This window comes from Phocoena sinus, chromosome 8 (genome assembly GCF_008692025.1).
Source record: "Phocoena sinus isolate mPhoSin1 chromosome 8, mPhoSin1.pri, whole genome shotgun sequence".
NCBI classification, from domain to species: domain Eukaryota; kingdom Metazoa; phylum Chordata; class Mammalia; order Artiodactyla; family Phocoenidae; genus Phocoena; species Phocoena sinus.
Genome location: NC_045770.1, coordinates 20,891,488 through 20,918,560, shown reverse-complemented (window position 1 = coordinate 20,918,560; position 27,073 = coordinate 20,891,488). Strand labels below are relative to the sequence as shown.

The window sequence follows — 27,073 nt, the reverse complement described above, 5'->3', positions numbered from 1 at the left end:
AACTATTCTAAGTGCTTGACACATAAAATCACATTTAATCTTCATGTGCCCAAGATCACACAGCTAACAAGAGGCAGAGCTGGGATTCAAACACACACTCTGGTTCCAGAGTCTTCACTCTCAAATACTGGGCTACTTCTGAACGGTTGGAGGACATTTTGCCTGAAGAAGATACAATTCCAGTTTGGGGCTATGGATGGAATGCTTGTACCCCACCCCCATAATTCATGTGTTAAAGCCCTCATCACTGGAAGCAACCTAATTGTCCATCGACAGATGAATGGATAAAGAAGATGTGGCACATATGTACAATGGAATATTACTCAGCCATAAAAGGGAACAAAATTGAGTTATTTGCAGTGAGATGGATGGACCTAGAGGCTGTCATACAGAGTGAAGTAAGTCAGAAAGAGAAAAACAAATACTGTATGCTAAGACATATATATGGAATCTAAAAAAAAGCCCTGATCCCCAGCGCGATGGTATTTGGAGGTGGGGCCTTTGGGGAGGTAGTTCAGTCATGAGGGCAAAGCCCTCATGAATGGGATTGGTGCCCTTATAAGAAAAGACACGTGGAAAAGATGATCTCTCTTTGTGCCACATGAAGACACAGTGAGAAGACAACCAACTGCAAGCCAGGATGAGGGCCCCCAGAGAACCCGACCTTACTTGCACCCTGACCTCAAACTTCCAACCTCCAGAACTGGGAGAAATGTTTGTTGTTTAAGCCACCACGTCTATGGTATTTGTTCTAGCAGCCCAGACTGATTAAGACAGTTGAGAAATGATGGGTTATCTTCAGATATTTGAAGAGCTATGTATGGAAGAAGGGTTTACCTTATTCTGTATGGACCAAGATTAGAATTAAGAACATGACTCTTTTCAGCCTACTTTATCACAACTGGAGGTCCCCAAAGAAGAAATAGGCTTTCGCAGAGGGTGCTGAGTTCTCCACCACTATAGGCTAAATGCACCCAGGGCTGATAACATGGAGAGTATTTCAGCCTTGAGTGGTAGTTGAATGAGACTCTCTGCAAAATCTCTTCCAACTCTTGAGAGTTTGTAGGATTATTAGGGTCAAGACTAAGTGTTCAAATCCGAAGAACTGGATGTTGAGGACTCACCTTTTACAACAGCAACATTGTTCCTGGGCATCTTGGAGCCAGAGCTTGCATTTGGATATCTTAAGACTCTACTCACCTGGATACCCTTCCTTCAGCACTCAGCTTAAGCATCAACTCCTCCAGGATATGTCCCCCATCCCATCCCTAATACTGGCTTAGGTGTCCACCTCAGCCCACCTTACTTCTAAAATGCCACTTCTCACACTACACCGAATTATCTGTTTCATTATCAATCACTCCCTGTATTAGTGTCCTAGGGCTACAGTAACAAATTACCACAAATGGGATGCCTTAAAACAATAAAAATTTACCGTCTCACAAATCTGGAGACTAGAAGTCCAAAATCAAGTTGTCGGCGGGCCAGGCTCCCTCAGAAGGCTTTAGGAGAGCATCCTTCTTTGCCTCTTCCTAGCTTCTGGTGGTTGCTGGCAAACCTTAGTGTTCCTTAGCTTGAAGTTGTAACTCTCAGATTTCTGCCTCTTTCTTCAGACTGCCTTCTCCCCTCTGTGTGTGTGTCTCTGCGTGTCTCTCTCCTCTTCTTATAAGGACAACAATCATATTGGATTTAGGGCCCACAATCCTCCAGGACGAACTCCTTTTAATTTAACTAGTTTCACCTTCAAACCTTCTATTTCCAAATAAGTCCACATTCACAGGTTCTGGTAATTAGGACTTCAATATATCTTTTCAGGGGACATAATTCAACCGACAACATCCCTCAGCCTCCTATGCTCACTAACCTGCGGGATCTTTGACGCCTATTTTTATTCCACATATTTTTATTGTGTCTATGATGGATCACACTCTGTTCCGGACACTGAGAACAAGTCACAGTCAAGGTCTCTACCCTTAGTGAAGCTTCCATTCTACATGGAGGCAGACAGCTTAAAAAGTGGCCATTCAATGTTAAAACCAAATACAAACATATTTGTGTGTGCATGTATGTATGTATTTATATAAATCTTTGATATATATTTGATGAAGGATATTAACACAAACAGTAAAAAAAAAGATAAATTATTTCATCTAAACTGTGCTTTTTGGCAAGTTTATCAGAATCTAAAACTTTGGTTTCTCTCTGTCCCTTGTTTGTTTTCTGGTATTGTGTTCTTAACCCTCATTTGACCCTCCTCTAAGCTAACCTCTCCTAAAATGTTTCTTAGTAGCAGAAAATAAAGCTTGTAGAACGTATTCCTAAACTTTTTTTAAGTTCAAACTTGCAACTAAAGAAGAAAACACTTGTGTGTTTTAGGACACTGTCTTCCAGGGCAGTGTCAGCTCTACTCAGCCTCCGTTTGGCCCGATGCCAGGTGAGTATTGCAGTTCAAGGGGCAATTCCTTCTCTTTTGAGCAAAATCAGGCATTTAGGCTTCTATTCTTTCATAGCTGCCTTACAGCACTTGCAAAATTTTGCAGCTTTAAAACACTTATTTTTAAAATGTAAAATCAGGGAAAGCAGACCTCATTCAGTCATTCCTGAATTTGGAACGCATTCCGTCCAGCATAAGCTTATTGGGCAAAAGCAATATCAATTAAGCCCTTGATACAGTTTTAAAATGTTTAAGATTCTGGCACTGTGGTCTGATAGATTATGCACATGCTTCAGAACAGAAAGAGAGAGACCTGAGGGCAGGTGGAATAACAATTATTTATTGGTGCTTTCTATATGCCAGGCACTTAGTTCAGCACCTTACATTAATTTTAATACATATGTCTCATTAAGTACTCCTGTTGGGATGGAATAGGAGAATTCTTAATAATAATTTGGGGCACTCTCATATGTGTGTGTATACACATGTAGACACATACACACACACACACACACACACACACACACACGTTCCTTCCAGATCCCAAACTCAGAAGGGCATATGGTTTCTCAGTAATTTTGGTAACCTTCAGAGCTGGAAAAGGGAAAGGGATAAGAGCAGGAGACGATCCCACATATCTGAATGTCTCTATGCTGTGTTTCCCAATCATATTTATTGTCACTGGAATGTGGTTGTATCTGCTCCATTCTACAGAAGAAAATTTCTGCAGCCTCTGTTATCATCTAGAATTATTCTTCCTCTTTTTAGGGAGAAAAATACATGCTTAAAAAGCAAAGGGTTTTTTTCTCTGTATTTTTTTATTTGGAAATTGGAAATACAGACATGAGATCCTAGAAGCCTTGTTTACTTATTCTTCATTCTGTTCTCAGCCTTAACCACTACTGTGGATATAAATTCCTGGCATGAAACGAAACCTTATTTATTGATATTAATTTTCACTTGCACAGATGTTTTTTCTGGAGAATTATGCTTACGATGAAACCTCTAACTGCAGCTTTCAAATTCATGAGCAGATTAGAAGTTTGGGGCTATAGAATTTAAGATGAAAGTGGAGTGGGTGGAATTATGCTTTAAGTTTCTACAGGGAATTTTGATTTCCTCTGAATGAATGAATAAATTCACATGTAATTTTTGAACACAGTATTATACGACTGGGTTTACAGAAAATGTGTAGGACATAAGCTCTGCCCCCATGGAGCTTGCAGATGGATTGGAAAGAGGGCTGTAACTCAGGAGAGAGAGTATCGAGCATAATACGAAGTGCCACATCAGGTGGCAGGGGCCAAAATGCTGTGTCTGGAGAGTCATGTATGACTGAGTCAGTGTAATAAGAAGGAAGGTCTTGATGAGTCTGTCTTCTCTCCCTGTGGAAGAGTGGGCAGGGTGGGCAGGGACAAAGCTCAGAAGCAGTCCACTGTGTTTGGGAAAGGTGACAAAGACAAGCACCCGCATCACCCTCCCAGCTCAGCCTCTTTGTGACCTGAGGGAGTAGGTCTTAGCTAATTGGATCACACCCACCACCAGCTGGAAAAATAAAAATCAGTTTTACAGCCCTTGAGTCTGTGCTCCTGACCACGTTCAAAGTGATGAAGGGTTTCCTGCTACAACTGAGCTACGAGATCAGAAAGTCTTTAGCTAACACAGCTCTTCTCCTCTGGGACTATTTCACTGGCCTTACCTTAAATGAGATTCTTCTCAGTTTCAGCCTCTCCAGGTTTCCACCAAGGGAAGCTTTCTGTGACACGCATTCCCTTCTCTAGCTTGCAGTGCCCAGGGGAGCTGAGTGAGAGACTCAACGTGGCCACAAGAGGGCAGCAAATAACACCAGACTCATCAAAGCCAGAAAACATTTTTTGTGGTCCTCTAACTTTGCTTCACGGAAGCAAAGCAAGCAGCAGTTTCTGGTGCCTAATAGGTGCAAGTCACGGCCAGTGTACAAAAAAATTAGAAGAAGAGTACGGCCTGCCTCTGATTTGGGGCGGGGTTATTGTCTCACCTTATCTAGAGATGCTGAGTCTCACATAACATGCCCCAGAAGCAGCCTCTTGCAAACGGTCCTGTATCTATGGGGACAGAACTCAGAAACTGTGAAAAAAGTACTTCATTAGATGAAATGTAAATACCAAGGGCTTCTTATTCTATCTCCTTAAGCCCAAAGAGATAGAATAAGCACAGCGTCTAGCACAGCACCTGGCACACTGAAGGTGCACAAGAAGTGAGAGACACTGAACAGTTATTGCTCCATCTAAAGCGAACTTATCCCCGAAGGCAGAGCGAACTTTAAATGTATGAATTATTTGGGCTGGACCAGTTAAAAGAGGTAATGCCGCTATAGTTAATGCCTTTCAAGACATTTATCTATTTAAATGTTGGCCTTGGCATCGGGCCTGCGTTGGAAATACCATTTCACACGTGGAGAGACCTGGCTGCAACAGAGATGCCTTGACTTCCTCCAAGGAAACAACTTTTGCCCGTTTGTTTTCCCCTTGGCAACAGGCTCACCGGTGATGTCAGGTTACTATGGTGTCAGGAGATCCCTCCTAACCGACTTGGACTTCCACAACAGTAAACAGTTCGCAAACGATGCTTGCACCCGAACTGTGGCGAAGGACATTGCCTGCGAGTCCTCGGCAGGGCAGGGCCACCAGGCCCACCTGGACTCCTACTTCCCGGAGCTCTACGGGGATCACCGCCCCACGGCCCTGACCCCCAACAGCGGCTCCCTAATCAGCGCCTAACCCCTGCCACAGCTCCTGCCGCTGCCCTTCCCCAGCGAGCCTGCACACTTCGTGCTGGTGAGTATGCAGAGGCTTAATTTAGGGGGTCACTAACGTCGGGGCTCCCGCGGCCCTGGCCAACCTATGTGCTTAGCAACCAGGTCTGCTCGCCCCGGAGACCCCCGGGAGGCTGCTCTGCGCCGCCCCGGGAGATGCCAGGATCCACGCCCAGGGAGCCCTCCTCAAAGATCCGTGCCAGCCACGCGGCAGGAAGCTCTATCTAGGGATTTGGGCGGGGACGACTGATAAAACAGGATATATATCCATTTTGTTAATACTCTACCGATTGTGCCAGATGTTTCCCCATTATTCCTCCCGTGCATAAGGAAAGAGCACTGAAGTTACCTCGCAGACAGCGAGGCTGTCAGCCAGGGCAGGCGCATCAGGACTCCTCTCGCCCTCCCCCTCCCTGCCTCCCCGCTCCCACGATATTTCTACCCTCTAGAACCTTGTTCTCTCGCAGTCCTTCCAGAGACGAGTTCATAAAGATGAATACTAGTAAATTTCTTATACTGTAAAGCCCTCAACCACAAAGGCATGAATCTCTGGAGATGGGATTTTAGACAAAACAGGCTGTGGGAGAGTAGGAATTAACATTATTGAGTATCTACTACAGCCAGGAACTTTTATGTGCACTTGTTCATTTAATACTTGCAACAACTCAGGGTATAGTTATTAAAGCCCTATCTTACAGATGCGCAAAGTGAAATACTCAGAATCAGGAAGGTAGTAAGTGGCCCAGCCATGAATTGAAGCCAAATCTTTCCAGCTCCAAGCCTATGAGGTTCTACCCCCTTGCTCACTGAGGACAGGTAGCCTTCCTAGCCCTCTCAGAAGCCCACTGTGTAGCTTAGGGTCTACTTCTTCCAGGAGTAAATGATGAAACGCTGTCAAAATGTTCATTTTATTATCTTCACATTTAATGTTTTCTGGGGAAAGGACTCTCTCTCTCTCTACACACACACACACACACACACACACACACACACACACACACACACACAATCTAATTCTAGAGTAAGAAAGGAACTAAAACTCCCAGTGCCGATGTCAAACACCAGAGGGGAGAGCTGCCTGGTAGGGAGGCTTTGGACAGCAGAGGGAGGACACCTAGTCTGCTCTGGAAGACATGGGCCAGCAGCACCCTGTGTTGGGAAGGAAATCTGCCCACGTCAGACAATCACCTAATGACTAACCCCAGTGACCTTTCCATCCTCCTCAGAGGGACTCGTGGGAGCAGATGGTGCCCGAAGGCCTCAGCCAACCAGACCCCGTGCCGGCCGATGCCCTGCAGAGCTCGGCGCCCAGCACAGGCTGCCTCTCCCAGCTAGAGTCGGGGAGCACTGCCCAGCACAGGAGCTCCGGTTGGGTGGCCCCCCTAGCGGGGGTTCAGTCCTACTCTCTGCACACACTGGAGGATCTGTACCACATGCAGGGGTACCCAACCCCATCCCCCTACCCCTTCACCTCTTTCATGACAATGTCCAATGACCCACCACCCAAGGTGGGGCCCTTCTCCCCAGACGAGGGGGCAGACACCTCTGTCCTCCAGGACCCTTCTCCGTGGACCAAAGAAGGTGGGAGCCTGGCATGGGGGGCATATGAGTGCCGTGGAGCTTACTGAGGATGCCAGAGGACTTCTGTGCTTTTCTTTAAGTCAGTGTCTGTATTCACAGATTGTTGTGGTGTGGCGGCTTTTTCAGAACTGGATTTTCAGGATAAGCCATCGTGCCACCCTTTGTTAATGGAGGATGATGGCATTTATTTGTGATCCTCCCACTATAACCCCACTGAAACACACCACAATGTGAATTCAGTGTGTCAGGGACCATATTCTAGTTAGACAGCCTGACAGTGGGGTCTCTGGGGGAATTTAGTAACCCATTATGTTCTGAATCTTTTGTTATCTTTGAAGTATCATTTTTAGCACTGATAGTATTTTTTCTTAAATTACATTAAAAACTTCATGCAGATCATAAAACATACTGATTTCCCTGTCCAGTTTTTCTTAATTATGAACTATGTGTGTTCTTCAATAAAAGAGAATGCATAGGATATAATATAGATTAGGGTGCATAAAACAAAACTCATTTTATATCATGTGACTTTATAAAGTGTGAAGCATTATATGCATTTATCCCCTTACGGTGACTTGCAAATAACAATAACTTGCAAGTAACAAATGTGACACCACATATAAATGCTTTATTGTCATTAAAATGGGGTCAGGACACTATGGCTTCATAAATAACATGGTTTTAACTCTGCACTAAAGCCCAGTATGTCCAAAAATCAGGCTAATCCAAAAAACAACAAAGACCAAAGACTTTCTTTGATCAACGGTAGCCTTAATTAAGCTAGACATTGTCTCTCTGATGGAATAAACCGACAGTTATCAGAATGCATTAGCAAAATGGACATTCTATGATCAAATAAGAATGCATGCATTGTAAGGAAAACACAGAGAGCAGTCCTGGGCTGTCGGCAAGAAACAAGACTACAAAACACCAAGAAGCAAAGGGTCTTTGGAGAAGGACATGTTGTCAGGTCCTTTGACAACATGACCTTTGAAGAAAGACCTTGTTGATGGCTCACTGGTCAGAAATATATAGCTCTTATGATGTATAAATGAAGAAACTGACATTTGAAGCATCAATCTGTCTCATGTAAGTCTGACTGGTATGGACTCCTTTGGCAATTAAATTCCCATAGTAATCCCCACCAAGCAGTGTGCCTGTCTGCAGGCCAAGCCCATCATAAACACCTTGCACACACTTTAACATTGCAAAGTGTGAGTCAAGGCTCACAGGTCACACCCACAATCTTCCTCTTGTCTTCCTACCACCTTCCTTTCTTTATTCCCTTCACCACATTTTTCTGACCCATTGGGTCTCTCCTGTTGCAGCGCTTTTTCCCTCCATCTCCTGGGGGTCCAAAGCCCCTCAATACAGTCTCCCTCGCATCCTCTGTGACAGGGTTCCATGCTCTAGGTTGGAGTCTAGAAAGTCAAATATGGATATTAATTCACATTTAGAAGTGAATAATTGATATTCCTCCTTGTCTAGGCCTTCAAGGGTATATATTCTGGTTGAGCAAACATACACATAATTTGTGGAGTTCTCAAAGAAATACTTGAATAGAAGCCTTCTTTTACCTCACAACCTTCATCCCCCTCCTGGGACAGCATCCCTGGAGAAACAAACAAAGGAGCATTCGTGGTCCACAGCTGTTGGGCTGCACTCTCCCGGGTCCCCTGCCTACTCCTTCCCTCCCACCACTCCTTTTCACAACCAGATCTTTACTTTGCTCAATATTTGCTCTTCAATGGAAGGGGACAGCTTCTACCATGGGAGAGAGCTGCCCTTCTCAAGTCTGCTGAGACTGGAGACCTTAGTCCTGGTTGCCAGCATCTTCGGTAGAGCCATCTGTCATCCAGCCTCACTCAAACCTGGACGGCAGGCCCCACATCAGAAGGAAGAGATCTGGCCCTCCCTGTAGAGGCAGGGTCTTCACAAGGAAGGATCTCAAAGTCACTTTTCTAGATTGGTTGTATAAATTTTATAATAATTACAGTCATCTACTGCTTACCATTTGTTACTAAGTAGCACATAACACAATAATCATAAGTTTATGTGTAAGTCATAAATATGTGTTCCTATAACTTTAATTTTGGTTTAATTATAACACTAAATGTTAGGCATGCTTATTTCTCTTAGTTTGCTATTGTCTATTCACCTATTATGTTCATCTTCTCACGACCTGAGGATTCACTGGCTCTCAGATAAGTAGAGCTCAGTGACCAGTGGTGTCTACATTCTTCTTAGAGCATCCAAGCCCTTTCATAGTGTTTGGCAAATTTAATTTATAAAAAAGGAGACACACACAGGCCCATACTCTGTCTAGTATCCGTTTCAGTTCTCTAGTCTAAAGGATCAAGTGGAGTGGGGAATGGTGCTAATAATTTCCAAATGGTAAATGACTTTTAAGAATTCTATTTAGCTTGACAGTGCTGCTATATTGCATATATTTTAATTTGGTTCTTTTTATTGTTCTGGGAATTTACAATACTTTGTAAAAAGTGAAACCAAGATATAAACTTATGCTAGGAAAATGAATTTATATTTCCCTGTCCCATTTCCCATTCAAGTACTCTCTATTTCCTACCACATGCCAGGGACTAACTGCACCTTTATGTAATAATGCAGAATGCCAACATAAAGATTATACATGTTCTCCTCTCCGTCTCCTTCTCAAACCTGCTCTTCCCAGACTCACAGCTTTCCTGGGGAAGCCAGAGAAAATTTAAGTGTTCAGGTTCAAAACACCATTTCTTTTAGGTCCCTTAAGATTTAAAGTAAGCAGAGATGGTGATGTCAAATTCAAGCTAAGAAATCTCCCTAGAGGATAATGTCCAAAAAAAATGGAGAGCAATATTTTCCCATGTAAAAGCTAAAATATAGGCAATCCCCCCATACATCGCTAAAAACAGATACTATAGTATGTAGTTGAAACTGTTTGTACTTCTCTTACAATGTTATACAAACCCCAAAGAAAGAGAGAAGAAAACCACAGCTTTACCTCGTTTACTTAATAACTGCTTTTAAATCAGCGTTATGACTTGCTACAGCTAATAATACAATATGATGGCAAGGGGAAGACTTCAGTACTAGAGTACTGTACAGAAAATTCCACAAAGGGAAAAGAATTACTAACCCCAATAGTAAAATATATATTTGCATACATACACATATATCTATATACACGTAAATGTAAACATATATAAAGGAATTACCAGTACCTCTGTGAACCATTTTTAATATGTAAATCTAAATAATACATTCACAAGAAATAAAACATCAGGTATATTTAAAGAACTGAAACAACAATTGATGTCCAAGGTTTAAGTCACATTACGTTACAGTCATTCTACCAACCACACATCAAAATTATACTCTTTCTTTATGTTCGATCATTAGGTTCTGTCTAAGGTGTCCTCACTGTTCAAAACAATATTACACTGTTCATCTTACACACCATATTTGATAACTACTGACTCTCGAGAGGTTAAGTGCAAAATCGTACACTCTGGCTAAAGAGGATTCTCTAACTAAACTCATCAAGGGAAGGATAGTTCTGTGTCCTCAGCACCTGGCTTAGTGTCCAGCAGGTTGTAGGTGCTCAGTAAATCTCTGTTAAGTTGAGGGAAAATTATACCACAAAGATGAGTAACAACTTAGACCTCAACACTATGGGTGACAATTCTGATGTATAAGGAAGTCCTCACCATGCTTAGGATTTAACTTAGTCATACTCTTTGCAAATCATGACAGTACTGGCTATTGAGTTGTAGTGGTAATATATTTAAGATGACTGATTTCATATTTTTAAATGTCTTTAAGAAGGAAAATTACTGAACCTTTGAAGTAGCATAGAAAAATGTTTATATATTCATTTAGTATCTATGTAGACTATAAATATTGATAATAATTCTTATAAATAAAAGTTATTCAGTGTTTGGTATTATCTCTGGTGTGATAAAAACACATATAATAAATAGATCAGGAATTAGAATCCCTAAAGATCAGGTTAAATAAATAATAAGAAAATCTTCTATAATTATTTGTAAATGATGACACCATGTTATATTTGATCTTTGCTATAAAAGTGTCCTCTAATCATAATCTCTGATAAACGTGTGGGTTTGCAATATGTAATGTCATTGTCAGTGTATTACAAGCCAAAAGGAAAAGAGAGTGAAAAAGAAAATTTACAAGCTCCAAAAGGAAGAAAATGTGGACAAAACAAGTAGTACCTAAGAATCAGCTTTTCAAATTGGGAAAATTGATAGCCATCCCTGCTAACCTTCTCTCTTAACCAAATATCTTGAGTGGATAATCTAAAAGTTTAAGGCTTAATAAATTAATTTAATCATAAATGAAATATCACTTATTTCTTAATGTTGATAATATATTCACAGGCTTTTATCACAGTAATCTTTATGTTTTTGTATGTCTCAAATGTTGCATAATAAAAATGTCTTGGGAGGGTGGGAGGGAGGGAGATGCAAGAGGGAAGAGACACGGGGACATATGTATATGTATAACTGATTCACTTTGTTATAAAGCAGAAACTAACACACCACTGTAAAGCAATTACACTCCAATAAAGATGTTAAAAAAAAAATGTCTTAAGATGAACTTTTCAAGCAGAATCTGATGGTATCTTCCTAATTTAAATGATAAACTATCAAATGCTCATTCCCCATGGAAGTCTCTTAATGTAAAAACTTTGGATATATTTTATGGGAAGAGACTGACTTACCACAAATCATTAAATAACCTTCATCTAATAGTCTTCCTGGTCATTTTCATATGGACCAAACATTCACATTGGACCCAGTAAGTATTTGTTTCCTCCATGTTTTTGGAACTTGATATTTCCCACAAGGTTTGGTAACAGTGTCCCAACAGTCAGAATGACAAAAGAATTTTGCATTAATGAAGAGAATTTAGAGCCACAGTCAAATTCGGAGGGAATAAACTCCCTCTTTTTCTTCTACTGAAAGTCTTTTCATATTCATGTGTCATGTGTGTCTAATTTAATAATGTCTCCTAAATATAATGTTCTGCACTGTCATTTGCATACAAAAGCCTGCCAAAAAATTTCAGTTAAAATATTCAGTTTAAAACTTTTTTAAAAATGTATTCTATTCCCATTATTCTGGTGCTACAGGACTTTAAGAAGGCCAAGGACCAACTAAAGTGTTTCTGAGATCCGTGGCTCAGAGATTTGAAATACTATAACATATGAAGAACCAGAGAAATTACAGATGGTGAACCTTAAAAAGAGAAGGTTTGCAGTGGGGTTGGAAGAGGACATGATACCTTCTTCAGGCTTAGTCCTCGGCCTGGTCAGAGCAGATCATCAGTATATGCTTGTTGAATGAATGAATGAATGAATGAACAAATGAATGAGCCAAACAGACCTGTAATGAAGGAGCAGTGGTGTGGACATGGGAGAACAGGTATTCCATGTTACTCACCAAGCAGTTGATGACAGAAAGCATGACTATCAGTCTGTATTTCTGGTGCTTGGCACCAGGCCTGGTACATAGATGGTGCTCAGCTAATACACCGCATTGGATTTTGTCTCAGCCAATTAAATTTAAAGCAGTCCAACAGTGGAACAGGCGGCCTGACACACCGTGAGCTCCCACTTCCTCTATGGGCTGGCAGCTCAGCCAAGTGGCGGAGGGAGCCTGGGCCGGACAAAAACCGGCAAGGATGTTGGAAAAACACTCCAAGTCTGTCTCAGTCCCTCAAAGATCCCTTCCAACATCCAAACATCTGGATCCTATGTTATATTTTGAAGCAAGTGAGCCTGTTAAAACCCACAACATTTTTTTCAGTCTTTTATTAAAAACCTGAAAGAGATGATCAGGACCTCAGGGCAGACACCTTGAAGGTGACCATGACCCCAGCAAGAAAGAAGAGTTTCCGGTCTGAGACGCACAAACTGTCATAAGCCTAATTAGCAGATTCCCCTCCCCTCCAGTCAGCCTCTTCTCGGGGTTCCTGTGACCCCAGTGTTTACAGACCACTCTCCAGTCAGTATCTGCACTGCCCCAGCCTCCCCACACACCCCGACAGTAGAGCAGACAGGACACGCTGTCCACGAGCACAGCTCTGACAAGTGGGTTTGCATGTCTCACAGGCAATATTTTCCAATGTCAGTCACAACGCACTGGTGGGTCATTAAATTATATTAGCGACTCCGAATCAACATAGATGTTTTCATGAATAGAATGAGATGGAAAAGATGGAATAGAAATTTTCAGGATATCTCTTGTGCATAGGTGTACATTGTTCCATGAAAAGTTTGTTTTGTAAATATATAAATATTGTTATAGATACAGTATGCGAACATGTAAAATGAATTTCCTAGTGTGGTTTGAAGTCCGAAAAGTTTGAAAGCCTCTGCTATAAAAGATCAGGAAGACAACAATGTTAATTAAGAGTAAGGGTTTAGCATCTGATTTATCAAAGTTTGACTCCCAATCCTGCCATGTGTGTGCTCAGTAATCTTGGTCATGCCGCTCATCCCTCTGAGCCTGTTTCCTCATCTGTGACATGGGGAGGCTATACCATACAGTGCCTGACATGCAATAAACACTCAATAAAGGACAAACTCTAAAAAGTCTATGAGGAACATCCAACTCCATGGGGCCTCAGTGCTGAGCCGGTTGTTCCAGGCCTTGTGACACACACAGCCCCACAAGGAGGGTTCACAGGACCCAATTTAAGAAGAACCCTCCCTCACCCCCGCAGGTGTGGCGTGTGGCTCTTAAATACCTGTGCTGGGGTTCTGCAATTATAGAAACAGTGGCAACGAAACTCCTTATTGTTAAGCTAAAAACTGGGGGGCTTCTTTCTCAAATCAGGGTTCAGACCTAAGGAAACCCAGTTTTCTGAAGTTGCTGGCTAGCAACAGCACTGGAACACCCATCCCAGCAGCAGCGGCCAACGCAGAATCCCCCAGAACTGCTGTCCTTCTTTGGGCAGAGGCTTCTGGAGGAAGGGACAAAGAGGTCTTTGCTGTCTCTACAGAGCCCGTGACTTCCAAGGAACTCACCTCTCACTCAGCCCTGCCTGCCTTCTCCAAAGGTCAGCCAATCATCAGCACCAATTTCGATGATGTTGCCAAGGGCGCTCAATGGCCTCCTGTCATCCCTGTCCACTTCCACATGAAAGGAGAGGTTAGGAAAGAGACTAAGCCTGAAAAAATGAGACAGCACCCCAGAACATGGGAAAACAGACACACACAGAGAGCCAGGGAGAAAAACAGCAATGTAGGTAAGAAATAGAAAGCAATGACAAGAAGAGAGACAAAAAGAAAGAAACTCAGAAAAAAATAAACACGAAGGCCATAGAGGAAGATTTTTTTAAAGCAAACCAAAAACTAAGTATAAAACAAAATGGAGGGCTTCCCTGGTGGCGCAGTGGTTGAGAGTCCGCCTGCCGATGCAGGGGACGCGGGTTCGTGCCCCAGACCGGGAAGATCCCACATGCCGCGGAGCAGCTGGGCCCGTGAGCCATGGCCGCTGGGCCTGCGCGTCCGGAGCCTGTGCCCCGCAACGGGAGAGGCCACAACAGTGAGAGGCCCGCATACCGCAAAAAAAAAAAAAAAAACAAAAACAAAATGGAGGACAAAAGAGAAAAGAAGTTATGGAAGAAGCTATGAGGACAAGAGACTGTCCCTAATTCTACACTGCTTTGCTCACTGTTCCTTCAGAAGGGGGCCGTGCCCACACATAGCAGGACAGGGAGAAAGAAATAGGGGCTCTCTGAACTCCCAGTGTCCTTCGCCTCCTCATGAGTCTGGTCCTGAGTACATCAGGGAAACTCAGGACACAGGCTCAGTGCCTTTGGAGAAAGAGGCTCCAGAAGCTGACAGATTCCAGCTGGGCTGGGGACAAACACACACCACACCTACTGCCAGGTGCCATCTCAAGTGTTCCCAGCCCTGATTCCCTCCCCCAGAGACACAACTTCAGTTGCCAAGCAACTCTGATCCATCACAGACCCTGGTGTCTTGTCACTCTTAGAGCCCCTTTCTTCCATTTCTGTGTGCTCCTTCCTACATCCAACACATTCCAGGGCATTCGGGTATTTTTCTGGTGGCCTGAGGGGCTCAACTCCACCTCTTGCACTTCAGAGAATTCAGAGAACAAAGAACAGAGGCCTATAACCATTGCCTGTCCTGGCAACATGGAAATGTCTTGGCTTATCTGGAAAGGTAGCCCCACCCTGCCCTCTCTTGGGGGCCAGGAGAGGATTTGGCCTGGCACCCACTCCCTCTCTGGACCACTGCTGTCTTCTCAGCTTCCAAATCACACAGAAGAGGTACAGCAAGTGGTTGGAGAACTTAACCCAGCACAATCCCTGGTCATTTGTGAGGGGCTTAGGCCTGGACCAATGAAGCAGCTGACTTCATATCCCTCCCACCTCTCACCCAAAGTGTGAAGGCCTGACACAAATCCATATCCTTTCAGCTAGAATGAGCAGAAGCCAAGCTTATCATTTCTCTCAACACACGCTCCTGCAGCAAAAAAGCAGGAATGGCTCTAGAGGGATAAAGAGGAGAAAAAAGGGAACTTCATAGTGAAAAAAACACCAGCCTCAGAAACTCTCCAGAAGGTGAAGCCCCACAGGCATCCCCAGCTCTGTGGGGAGGAGCAAAGGGTCTTAACAGGCAGGCATTCTGTACTGAAACCCCAGTGTCTGGGGCACAGACAAAGAGCGGAAGAAAGGGGAGGGAAGCCAGCACGTGGCCAGGCGGGGCCAGAAGGAGATGAGGCGCAGAGCTGAGGCCTCTGCAGGCCTCCAGCCTGCAATCTGGGCCCAGAGTGACTCCTTGCCAGGCCAGACCTACTGGCTGCCATGTTCACTCCCCAAAACCTGAGATTTTCTCTTAAAACAGAGACTGAAGAGATGGAAATCAGTCAGCCCGGCCAGCCTGGCTCAGGTGGTCATGAAGGGCACCCTAAGTCACTCAAGGCTCCCAGGGCTACCTCTGAGGCAGAAATACAGAGCATCTTTGAGGACTCCTGCTCTGTCTGTGGGAAGGTGGGCAAAATGCTCAAAATACAATAAAAGCAAGGGCCAGGCCCCAAAGGGGTCTTAGCCCCTGTTTCTGTGGACTCTCTGTGGGGTGCCTCTGTGCAGGATTTCTGCAGAAGATAGTCCATTTTGTTAAGCCTTTGAATATTCAAATTGAAAGTATCGCGCAATCATTGATTGTCAAATCATGGGTTTCTAGAGGTTTTAAATACTTGGCATGAGGGGGAAAAAACTCAAACCTATACCCGAAGGTATAAAACATTAATTCTGTTTGTCTCCTGCTCCAGGAACCTGGGTGCAGCTGGATGCTTTGTGAAACTTTAAAAATGTTGCATCTCTGCCTCTCCCCCTGCACAGGAGCCCTCCTAGGCGCTGAGTCCCTGCAGCTGCAGCATCCAGCCACCAACCCAGCTTCTGATGACCACGATGTCGGGTAACTCGGCTTCTTGTCCTGGGGTAGGGTCACGAGGGTAAGGGGCGTTTTGATCCGGGTGTATTTCCACGGCTTTTCCTGCATGGAACAGAGAGGCACAAAGTCAGGGCATGCAAGTAGGAGCCCGGGATCCGGAGAGGGCACGGGCCATGCTGTGGCTGCTCCCACTCCACGCCTGGTCCCGAGGGCAGAGGCCCACAAGTCCAGTTGTCCGCTGTGGCGTCCGCGTACCCCGGTCCTTTCACTTGGTCATAGTTGTGACCCTTGGACTTCCCGGCGCGGACTTTGTGCGCCCAGCAGCGTTGGCGGGAGCTAGAGGCTCACGGTGAGCCTGGGACTCAAGCCGGTTGAGCCGGCCCGCGCAGAGCTGAGCCGTGGCGGTCCCTGTGCGGACCCCGGGCAGCACCCGCTGTCCGCGGGGACGCGGACGCGGCGAGGAAGTCGCAGGGAGACGCTGGACCGCGGACAGGGCGCGGCGCCCAGGCCCTGCGGGCCAGACGCGGGATTCCTTGGGTCTGGGCGACGAACACCGCGACCTCCTTTCCCGGGGAGCACCCTAGCTCCCAGGACCCGGCCCGGGGGCCTCCCAGCTGTCCTGCTGCGGTCTCCGCAGTGACCAGGCGAGGCGCTGGCGGCCCGGCCCTGTCGCCGGGCGCCCCGGCTGATCGCGCGGCCCGCCCCTCCCCGCGCGGCTCTCCCGCGCTCACTCCAGGGTCGACGTCAGGGCCGGAGTCGCTCCTGGGATCCCGCGGCCACCCCCGCCCGCAAACGCCCGCCCGGCCCGACCTACTCACCGCGGCTCCGCAGGGCCCGCCCGGGGCCGCAGCTGCCCCCGCTCCCGGCGCGCAGGACGCCCTCCCCAACGACCCCTAGGGCGCGCTCGGCCTCTCCCGCGAGCCGGGCACCCAGGCCCGGCCCCGCCGGCCCCAGGGGCGGCCCCTTCCGGACGGCGGCATCCCGGCCGAGTGCGCGGTCCTCAGCCGCACCGCACGCCTTCCCCAGCTCGCGCTTCGCGGACTCGACTCGGAGTCTTCGGGCGCCGCGGAGAAATGCCTGCCCCAGAAAGGGAGGGGGTGGGGAGAGACGGGAAGAGGAGCGAGCGGGAGCGGAGACTAAGGAGGGAGGAGGAAAAGATGGAGAGCAGGAAAGGCGAGAAAGGGGGTGAGGGAGAGAAGGCAGAAGAAAAAGATGAGAGGGAGGGAGTTCTCGGGCCTGGTCCCTTTATTGGGGTCAGTCTGGCGAGTCCCTCACCGACCCAAGGACAAGGCTGGCCAAACCCACCTGCCGGCTGCTTGCCCCAGGGCTGGCTTCCAGGCCAAGGGCACGTAGAGGTCAGAGGCTCCCCAGAAGCCACGTCTGCCCTGGCGGAGAAGGAAGGGACTCAGAACTTCCACTGGCGTGGGAGTGGGGTGGGCTATGTCAGCTGCGGCGACGCCCAGCCCCTCCTCAGGTTCTGGTCTGGGAGAGGTCTCCATCCTCTCCCAGACCAGAACCCTAGGTTCCCCTAACTTAGCCAAGGGGTGAGGTCCCCTAGACTGGTCTCCACATTCCTGAGCAGAAAAACCTGCGCTATTGGCGTAGGGATAGGGCTCAGCCTGGGGCAGGTAGCCCCACAGATTTCCGTAGGTTCTGTTTCCACTGGGGCCCTGAAACCTGCCCACGGTATCTCTTCATCCTTTCGAGTTTGAGAAATTTGAGTTTCTTTCCCATCTGTCTTTTAGCGTTCTCTTTGCATTCTCCAGACCTAGAGATCTGGCCTCAGGTGCCATAGTTTATAAAGAACCCCCCCACACCCCAGCCTGACACCCAAACCTCACACTTGACCACTGACTCGGTTGCCTTTCCCCAGAAAAACCTAAGGTGTATCAAGGTGTCCGGGTGAAGATCACAGTGAAGGAGCTGCTGCAGCAGAGAAGGGCACACCAGGCAGCCTCAGGGGGAACCGTAAGCATAAACTCTTCACTTCTTCCCAACTCGTGTTCAGCTTCATTCAGCCCTGTGTCTGGGAAGGTGTAGGAGGCCACCCTAGGCCCCAGTCACCATCCCCAGGCCTGGCCTTCCGTAGCTGTTCTTATAACGTCTGCGCCCACCTTCATCCCAGTTCACCACAGAAAACAACAGAGAACAGCTGGGGCATGTTGTGGAGCTCAAGATTTGGGGAAGCCCATCCCTCACTGATCATAGTTGAGTATAAGAGCATGTTGGTCCAGTACAGGGGAGAAGCAGCCAGTAGGTAAGCAGGTTGTTATTTTGTAGGAAGACAGTGTATGTGCCCTCGCATACGCAAAGAAAATCTCTCCCAGAAACTTCCTTTTAGGGAGCCCTTCAAGGAGAGAATCTCTGTGGAGCATTCCCCGCCACCTCATTCTTCTGGAACCCAGCCTCTGAGGTCATTGATCTGTAAATCACCAGGCACTGAAATTTCCCAGCCGAAAGGGGCCGTGTAGCCTCAGAGGAGACAGCTTGAAATATAGAACCTCCTTAAGATGTAATGAAGCCTTGAGCAGTTCCAAGTTATCATGCGATTGATCTGGGCAGTCATAAGGGTACCCTGCCATTTTATGTACATCCTAAAGCAGAAAATACTACCAAGAGTGCTCAGGGCAGCAGCAGAACCAAATAAACTAGGTGGGGTTATCCTCCAAGAGAGGGCAATTCATTGCTGAGAGCCCTTGATCACACAGTTGCCTTTGGGTTGGTTTGGGTGTGAATGTCGGATATGAAGGACAGAGCCCATGTTGCCAGTGGTAAGACTGGTCCTGTCTCCAGCTTATTGGCATCTGTCGCACAACAGTTTTTGTGTCCAGTGCTGTTTGTGTGCAATGCCCGACTTCATGAAACTGGGCCTTTTCGGGAAGAGGCAGATGCCATAGGGGTGATCAACACAGGTTTTAGAACCAATGGACTGGGTCCAGACCTCAGCTCCTCCATGGCATGAAGCCTCGCGCAAGTTACTCAATCTCAGTTTCCTCATCTTTAAACTGGAGATAATGGGATTTTGTGAGGATTAAATGAGTTATTGCACATAAGCACTTAGAAGAGTGGTTTCCACTTAGAAAGTGCTCAATACATGTTAACTATCATTCTTATTATTTCCAAAAAGCAGCTAAAATAAAAGTACAACCAGGGATTGAAAGCCAGCCATTCAGTAATGTTCATTCACACCCTTTGCTCAGAGTTTTAGAGTTCTGGTGTGAGCTTGCTGTGATATGGCATGTACAGCACAAATTTTACATTTTCTGGATGTAAAGTCAGTACCTCCATGTGTAGAATTTCAGCTAACACCATAAAACTTCCTTCCATTTGTACAGGGTTTTCCAGTGGTTCTTTTAAAGCACTTTTGCACACTCACTATTTCTTTTAATTCTTATGACAACCAGGAGAGGTAAGTAGATCAGGGATCTGTATGCCTCTATTACGTCTAAAGGTCAAAGCCTTACAGTCACTAATGGTAGAGCAAAAAGTGGGACTAAGATCTTCTTGTTCTTAATATTTAAAGAAACTTCCCACCCACTGGCTCTTAAAATTCATCTTTCTGCAGATCCAGCTGTGCTGAGCAGGAGTCTGATAGCCTCAACCACCAACCCCTTCAGTTCAGAGATTATTATAAAATTAATAAAACCAGGAACAAGGGAACTGCGAAATACTGCTGGTGCCAAAAAAAAATCATCAAGATGTTCCTAACAAAATGTAATCTTTTGTTAAGGAGCTTTGGTACCTGGTAGAATTCTGCTCCAGCTGCAACCTGCACTGCAGTTGCCCACTTGCACATGGCAATTTTATTACTCTTGGCCTCTTACAGGTTGGTTTGGCCACTGTTCCCCTGTTAGCTAGCTGCTGGAAGGAAGGCAAGGCTGAAACATTGCACTTGTGTATCTGACCAGTATCTGTTCCCTGGAGCAGTCTGACTTATCTGAATTTTCTGAATTCCTCCCCGAGAAATAATCAAGCAGTACTTCTGAGCCAGTGCCTTTCAGGAACATGCAGAGCAAAGCAAGCCCTCCTTTGCTTTCTGGAAGATTTTATCCACCCAGATCCTCACAGACATGGAGGAGTAACACAGGGTTGGTTTAGTTATGATAGCCAAATGTAAAATCTCTCACTGGGCACCATCAGAAGGATCTAGGATTCTAGGAAAGCTGTGAGGTATACTCAGTAGGCAGGGATGGCAGGTAACAGGGCATGGTGTATGCCTGCTTCTGGTTTAACAGAGATCATCTCCAATTTGTTCAGTGGTTTAAGGATACCTCTGGGAAGCGTTAAGCCAAGGAAAGAGTTAACTTTATCAAATATATAAAGCAGGAAGAAATTTATCATAATTTGCTATAAAGTCAGAGTAGAATCCACAATTTGAAATTTTAAGAAGGCAATCCTGAATGGAAGTTATAGATTGAGACAAACATTAGGGTCTCAATGTCAGGAGAAACATGTGTATGCCAGATTTGTCAGTTTGATTAAAAAACTTACTTCGGCCAGATCAATTTACAAACAGCCCTACACACATACACGCATGCACACACAACTCTTTTACCTTTAGGATAAAGAGAAACTGGAGTTAGTACTTACCAAAAGACATAATTTACCCTTTTTTTACCATTAATTTTTTTAAACAACCTTGATGTATTTTTATAAATTGTAGATTGTGGATTTTTGCGCTGTTTGAAATCTAAGAGAGTGGAGACTTTGTATTCTTGCAGCAAAGTAGAAAGTGAACCCATGACTAGAAAGATAATATCAAGTAGGGTATTGTAAACATACCTGAGGGAGATAACCTGGGGAGGCCTACAAACGGACCATTCCAGGGGAGGAATGGGGTTAACCAGAGCTCTACATTGAAGCCGAGTTTTTAAAACCCACTCCTTGCAAGTGCCTGAGCTTAAGCTGCAGCCAGATATTTGCATAAAGAACTGGTGAGGGATTCCAACTTCCTGGTTCATGATATTACAGCATGGATCGTTTTCAAAATTAACACCACCTCCTGTTTCAGCAGCGGCCGACTGTGCAGGCTCCCAGCGGCTCAGTGTACAGGAGTGAGTATACCCTGTAAACCAGGAGAGAGGCATGCTGAGCTCTGCTTCCCAGCACAGATTCTCAGAGCAAGGCTGGTCCCTTTAAACTTTAAAGCCACCACCTGAAATCTAAAAAAAAAAAGAAGTCCCAAATAACTCAGTTAGTACAATTATCAATTTAACTGGAAGACACAGGCTGCTTTACTTTGAATAGTTAAAAGGAACAGTCTCATAAACTTCAGGTATTTAACTATCGTAGTGAAAAAAAGCAACTTTTATAGAAAATAGTAAAAAACGTACCGAGAGGTGAAATATTTCCCAGCCATTAACTAGAATGTAGATAGGCTCCAGTTCACTGACTACAACTTTAAGAAAATATTCTCTATTTTAATATTTCATAGCTAGGAAGAACATGTGACTATTTTTAGCTATCCAGGATTAAGCTGCCAGATAGTATATGAAATTTTTGAGGAAAACGATTGACTAAGTTACGGACAGTTGGGATTAAATAAATGTTAATCCTTATTTAATTTAAATTAAATAGTTTAATAGAAAGGATATTTACTGTGTTTTCTTGCACTGTTCATTTATGTCATATAAAAATCATTTAAATTAATTTTTATCAAAATTAGCAACCTGTATAATTTAAGTGGGAGATATTAGAAAAAAATCCCCAAGCAAAAATGAAAGTTGAATCCGAAGAAGATATAACATTGGTTGTATTTCACAACAGTGAGTTTTTTTCAGAAGAAAGAATCTGGCTTACCTTAAGCAGAAGGCAACACAGCTCACGTCAAAATGTCTTAGATTTCCCTTTAAAGAACTTTTATTTCACTTTGCTTTGTGGTCATCTTCTTGCTTTGGCAGCTGTCCGGAGGCAACAGTGTCCACCTTTCAGACCCAGTCCCACCATCTTCTGCAGGTCAGTAAAGCCAGCCTTACAATTCCCTCAAAAACTCTTCCAAAAGTCCATCTCGAAAGGCTTTCAGTACTTGATTCAGGGGTTAGGATAGGCACCACCATTTAATTGGAATCCAACCAATCAGAAGGTGAAAAAAGGCATGGTGACTCCAAATACAAGCCCAGCAAGGAAACAAGTGCAACATTTTGTCCTCATTTCTGAACTGTCTATTCCCTGCTACCTACTCTGCTCCGAGAGCTTGTTCTTCACATTAGTTCCAGGTCCTCGTCTCCAAGTAACTAAACCTGATTAAAAGATCAGAACTGTTTTCAGAAACCTGTTATCTTTTTTAGTGTACTATTAGATGGAATACAGAACATCCCGAGGTCCTAGAATAATGCCTTTTCTCTTGTTTCGCTTAGTTTCTAGCCAACAGGGGCTTCCCTCCCCTTCTTTTCTCTCTTCCCAGAAAGCAGTTCAAACAAGTGTAAGTTTTCTCAGCCCATTACGAATAACTCCATTACATAAACACTCCTACCTATGCCACTCAACGGCTCAGAGTTTAAGGAGGTCATATATAAGGAAACCAGTGCTATGGGAGCTCCCCACTGAATGTGCCACTTAACCTTAAAGGAGCCTCGAGACTTCAAAAACTCCAGTGTTCTGTCATTCCTCTGATGGACACACTCTAAACCTATCTTCTATGAGCATTTAAGAGTAATAATCAGAAATGGGGCCTATTAATACTGAAATGGAAAAGGGAGGGGTTTCAGAACTATTCTTGTTTGGTATTTAACATATTAATTCCATGATCATGTGTAACATGTTCACTAAGGAAACATTTTGCTTTTTGTAATATAAAATGAGCAATACTAATCTGTAGACATTCCTGGTTTCTCTATTTATAATATGCATTGCCATTTGTAATACTCCTCAAAATTTAAGTTACTGAGTAAGTGTGAAAACTTTTGGAAAGCAATTAACCCTAGATCAAGAGAATTATTTCCCATGGCATCAGAAGTTTTCTTAAAGTCTCAAACAACACTACAAGTTACTTCTGAGAGATGAGGGTCACTTGGACTGCAGATAGGGGTAGGGTGTTGGTGCTTTATAGTCTAAGAGAGTGGACAGGGAAAGTTTGAGCTTGACTGTGACAGTTGGACAGAAATGGGATCACCATTGTTTTCTTTTGCCCAGGCCACATTTACAGCCAGTTTCCACATTATTAACCAGATTCATTTCAGTGGACTTGAATTCTCTAAGGCAACTAAAAAATCCAGATTGCCTGCCTGCTTACTTTTCTCGAACTTCTTAAGCCCCCTTTCCCCCTAGAGGTAGTAAATACTCAGAATAAAGAACAGAACTCGATTCAAATCTGTAAGTGCAATTTTTAAACAAAAATCTCTCCTTTTCCTTTTTCTTCTAGGACAGTATTTTGAGCCTGAACCAATTCCTTCCACACCCAATTATTTCCAACCCCGAGAATTTTCCAGTTATGTTTCTTGTGAAGAAAATCCAGGCTTCCTCGACCAGATATTTGATTCCTACCTTCAGACAGAGACACACCCGGACCCTTCGCCCAGTTCCATGCAAAGTACTCCACACTATTTCCCAGACAGCTTCCAGCCTGCCCCTTTCTGCTTTAACCAGAGCCTGGTAATTTATCTCTGTTCTTTACAAAACCTATTATTGTTTACTATGGGGCAGAGAGTTTGTATCATCTCGTAAGAAATCATAAAGACACTATCAACAAGAAAATCATCCAGGAAACAAGCAAAGAACCATTTAAAACTCAATGGAGGTAGAAATAGCCACACACTGAAGGGCAAAATCCTTTGGATACACACGTAATTATGATTTCCCAAGTCGGCTACGCCCAAGTACCTTTGGTGTGTAGCCATAAAAAGAGGTTTCCCGGCAATACTCATTTAATGTTTTTAAACTGTAAAGTTCAGAAATCTACTCATTGAAAATTACTGATTTAAACAGTGGCCCTTGGATTTTTGAGTTCTAGAAATTAGAATTAAGGCTGTTTCAACACAGTACAAACTGTCATCTGATAAGGGATTTTTTGTTTTATTCTGGCATTGAATTGGCTCTACTAACTGGTTGTTTTGGTCTGGTACAGGCACAAGAACTCATTTGGGTCTGAGATGGTTGGTAAAAAAATGAAGTCCTAATAGTTGAAAACGTTTGGATTGTCTGTTCTTCATGGACCTCAAATGTCTGAAAATGTGTTACCACTTAAAATGGAAATAAGGTGTCCATTGGTAGATACCAGTTGTTGAAGATGTCTTTTAGATACTCGTATAGTTTTTTTTAAACCTTAGAAAGTAGTTTTTTAATGTAAATACTTTTTTCTTTTGGTTTGTCAAAAGTCCGTGTAGGTATCTGACTAAATTTTAAGGGGATAAGAAATTAACTCCACCGGATATGTACACAGGGCCCCAGTCATTCACTTCTCTTCCAGCTTCCAAGTTAGGCTTTCTCAGTAACAATTGTGGACCTGCTTAAGAGAAAGAAGAAAGTACCTTTCTCTGCAGGGGTCAAGACTTTAGCGCCTGTAACAGTAGTTTCGAGTCTTGGAGTCTCCCAGACACTGGCTCATTGAGGATCTCGGTTCTACCTGTGTATGTTCACCTTGTTCTCCGCAGTCAAGGGTGTGGAGAACATCCAGGCTGCCACCTGCAGCTTATATCGTGGCACACAGCAGGATTTGATGCGCAGGTGATGAAGCACAATGGGATTTTGTGGTTTAAGAACAAAGCACGCTCTAAAGTATGCTTATAACAAAGAAAGCCAGTGAAGCAAGGCAATTTATTGTTGGGAAAGAAATAGGTAAGTATAGAATGCGGTGTCATGAAATCACGCCAGCCAGCAAATAAAATTACTTCTGCAGACTTGGGTTGTGTTGGGTGTTTTGTTGTGCTTTTCTTTTTTTTTTCCCCCTAATGTTCTTACTCTGAGTTACTAAATCTACTCTATTGAGTTCTTTTAATTCTGTCTAATTTATCAAGCTTTTTGTTCCTTGGTTTTCATCTCTCTAGAACCCAGGATGGCCTTCGGATTCCTCCACTCTCTCTGGTTCCTTAGACTACAGTTACTCTCCTGCTCAGCTACCTTCATATACTCCGGAGAATTACAACTCTCCCCCTTCTCTGGACACCAGAAACTGTGGCTACCCCTCGGAAGACTACTCCTACCCTCACCTGCCCTCACACACCCAGTACAACTGCTTCTCCTCTGCCACCGCCTCTGTCTGCTGCTGTGCATCCTGCAAGGCAGAACACTTGGACACCTTCAGAGCTTCAGAGTGTTTTGCTTACCCCAGCACAGACTATGTGAACTTCACTCCCTCAGCAGCAGCAAGCAGTGATTTCTGTAGGAGGGAAACAAACTGGGACATCTGCTATAGTTAATAGAAATTACATTAGTTTGGAACATGGCATGCATGCATCTATTTTTTTACCACCTCTAGATGACAACTCAAAATATGCAACCTGCTAACAAAATATCACAGGCGCAGTTTACATGTCACCATTTTCGATTTTCTCACACTAATTTAGGCATTAATACGAAATTCAGACCCAGTCATAGTGCCACTCCTACTTTGTACGCTTACAGTTAAAATTGTTGTAGGGAATATTCGTTTTACTTTCTGTGTAATGAACAAATTATAATTTTTTAACTAATAAATAATTTTGTATTATTAAAAGTTGGCTTATTTTTTTTTATTTTCCAATACTCATTCCCCAGTTGATTTGAGTAATATCAACTAATTCTGGAAATCACTAATTACTCTTCAGTATTTAATTTCACTTGTTCATGGATTGGAAATTATTTTAATATTGTGAGGTGCCTTGGCTCCCATGGAGACGGAGGGTAGACACAGCTATGACGGCTGAAGAGGGACAGTCAGCCTCACCGCTAGATGAGAGTGTACATCTTGGGGCAACATCAGAGAAAGACATTTATGAATCATTAGTTTCTCATATCTATCAGTGTCAGTGGAAGGTTAATATGACCAAAAAGCACATCTTACCTACAGCACTGTTAACCTGTAGATATTTCATTTCCAAAATCCTTTTTTGTAAACTTTCGGGGCAAATACTTGATCTTTCTCTTGAGAGCTACCATGCAGTTGATGTACCAAAAAGGTTAGAATTCTTTGTTACCTTCTATTTCTGAATTTTTGCTTTAGGTCTTTAAATATGCATCGCTCGTGTTTACAGATTGATTTGTAGGATTGACTATGTTGTGTACAACTGAACTTCCTCTGATTGATCTATTTGAACAAGGCCAACTGTCTTTCAAGCTGAAGAGGAGTTACTTAAGCCATCTGTGCTAGACTATACTGTTAAATCCTGTTTGCAGAGGGCGTTAAGGCACAGGACTTCATCCCTGCTGTGAGGTCTGGGGGACATTTTCCTCGTCTTGGGGTTCAGCACAATGGCAGCAATACTGGTACCATTGGTACTGGCCACAGCTACCATTTTCTGAGCCCTTCCTGTGTGCCAGAATTGTCTAAGGGTTTTCTCACACATTTAATTCTCTCATTTAATCTTTGCAACAACATTGATAGCAAAATGAGGAATCTGAGGCTCAGAGAAGTTGTCACCTGCCCAATGTCACCCAGCCAATAAGTGCCTGAACTTGGGTCTGAAAAACACCAAGTGGTGCTTCCTACTCTCCACTGGTGAAAAGTTTGTCGCCATTTGTGAAAAACTGTTCAGGAACCTGTGGAATCATCCTCCATTAAACCCCTGTACACACAAAGCTGTGTTCCCAGCTGACTACCAATAGTCAGAGCTCCCCAGACGGGTCGAGCTGTCCACAGGATGCAAAGATGCCGAGCACAAGAGCTGCTAGAGCCCCCCAC

The 27,073-nt window shown here is 44.3% G+C and overlaps 3 protein-coding genes across 3 annotated transcripts in view; 2 read left to right on the top strand and 1 right to left on the bottom strand.

The window, feature by feature from the left end:
* C8H11orf53 (chromosome 8 C11orf53 homolog) overlaps positions 1 to 6,856 on the top strand; it is a 33,100-nt gene extending 26,244 nt beyond the window's left edge. The window contains 3 exon segments of the mRNA XM_032639874.1: positions 2,392 to 2,434; positions 4,952 to 5,250; positions 6,455 to 6,856. Of these exon segments, the coding sequence (XP_032495765.1) occupies positions 2,392 to 2,434; positions 4,952 to 5,250; positions 6,455 to 6,856 (744 nt within the window).
* Positions 6,857 to 13,635: 6,779 nt separating this feature from the next.
* COLCA1 (colorectal cancer associated 1) lies at positions 13,636 to 15,673 on the bottom strand. Its single transcript, XM_032639873.1, is given in 4 exon segments — positions 13,636 to 13,749; positions 13,751 to 13,945; positions 13,948 to 14,189; positions 15,664 to 15,673. Coding segments are annotated over 4 exon segments (561 nt in total).
* A 693-nt stretch (positions 15,674 to 16,366) lies between these two features.
* On the top strand, positions 16,367 to 25,892 carry COLCA2 (colorectal cancer associated 2). The gene is given in 7 exon segments (XM_032639872.1): positions 16,367 to 16,543; positions 16,546 to 16,630; positions 16,905 to 17,357; positions 18,134 to 18,228; positions 22,161 to 22,215; positions 23,621 to 23,850; positions 25,242 to 25,892. Coding segments are annotated over 7 exon segments (1,467 nt in total). The 3' UTR covers positions 25,614 to 25,892.
* The last annotated feature ends 1,181 nt before the right edge of the window (positions 25,893 to 27,073 follow it).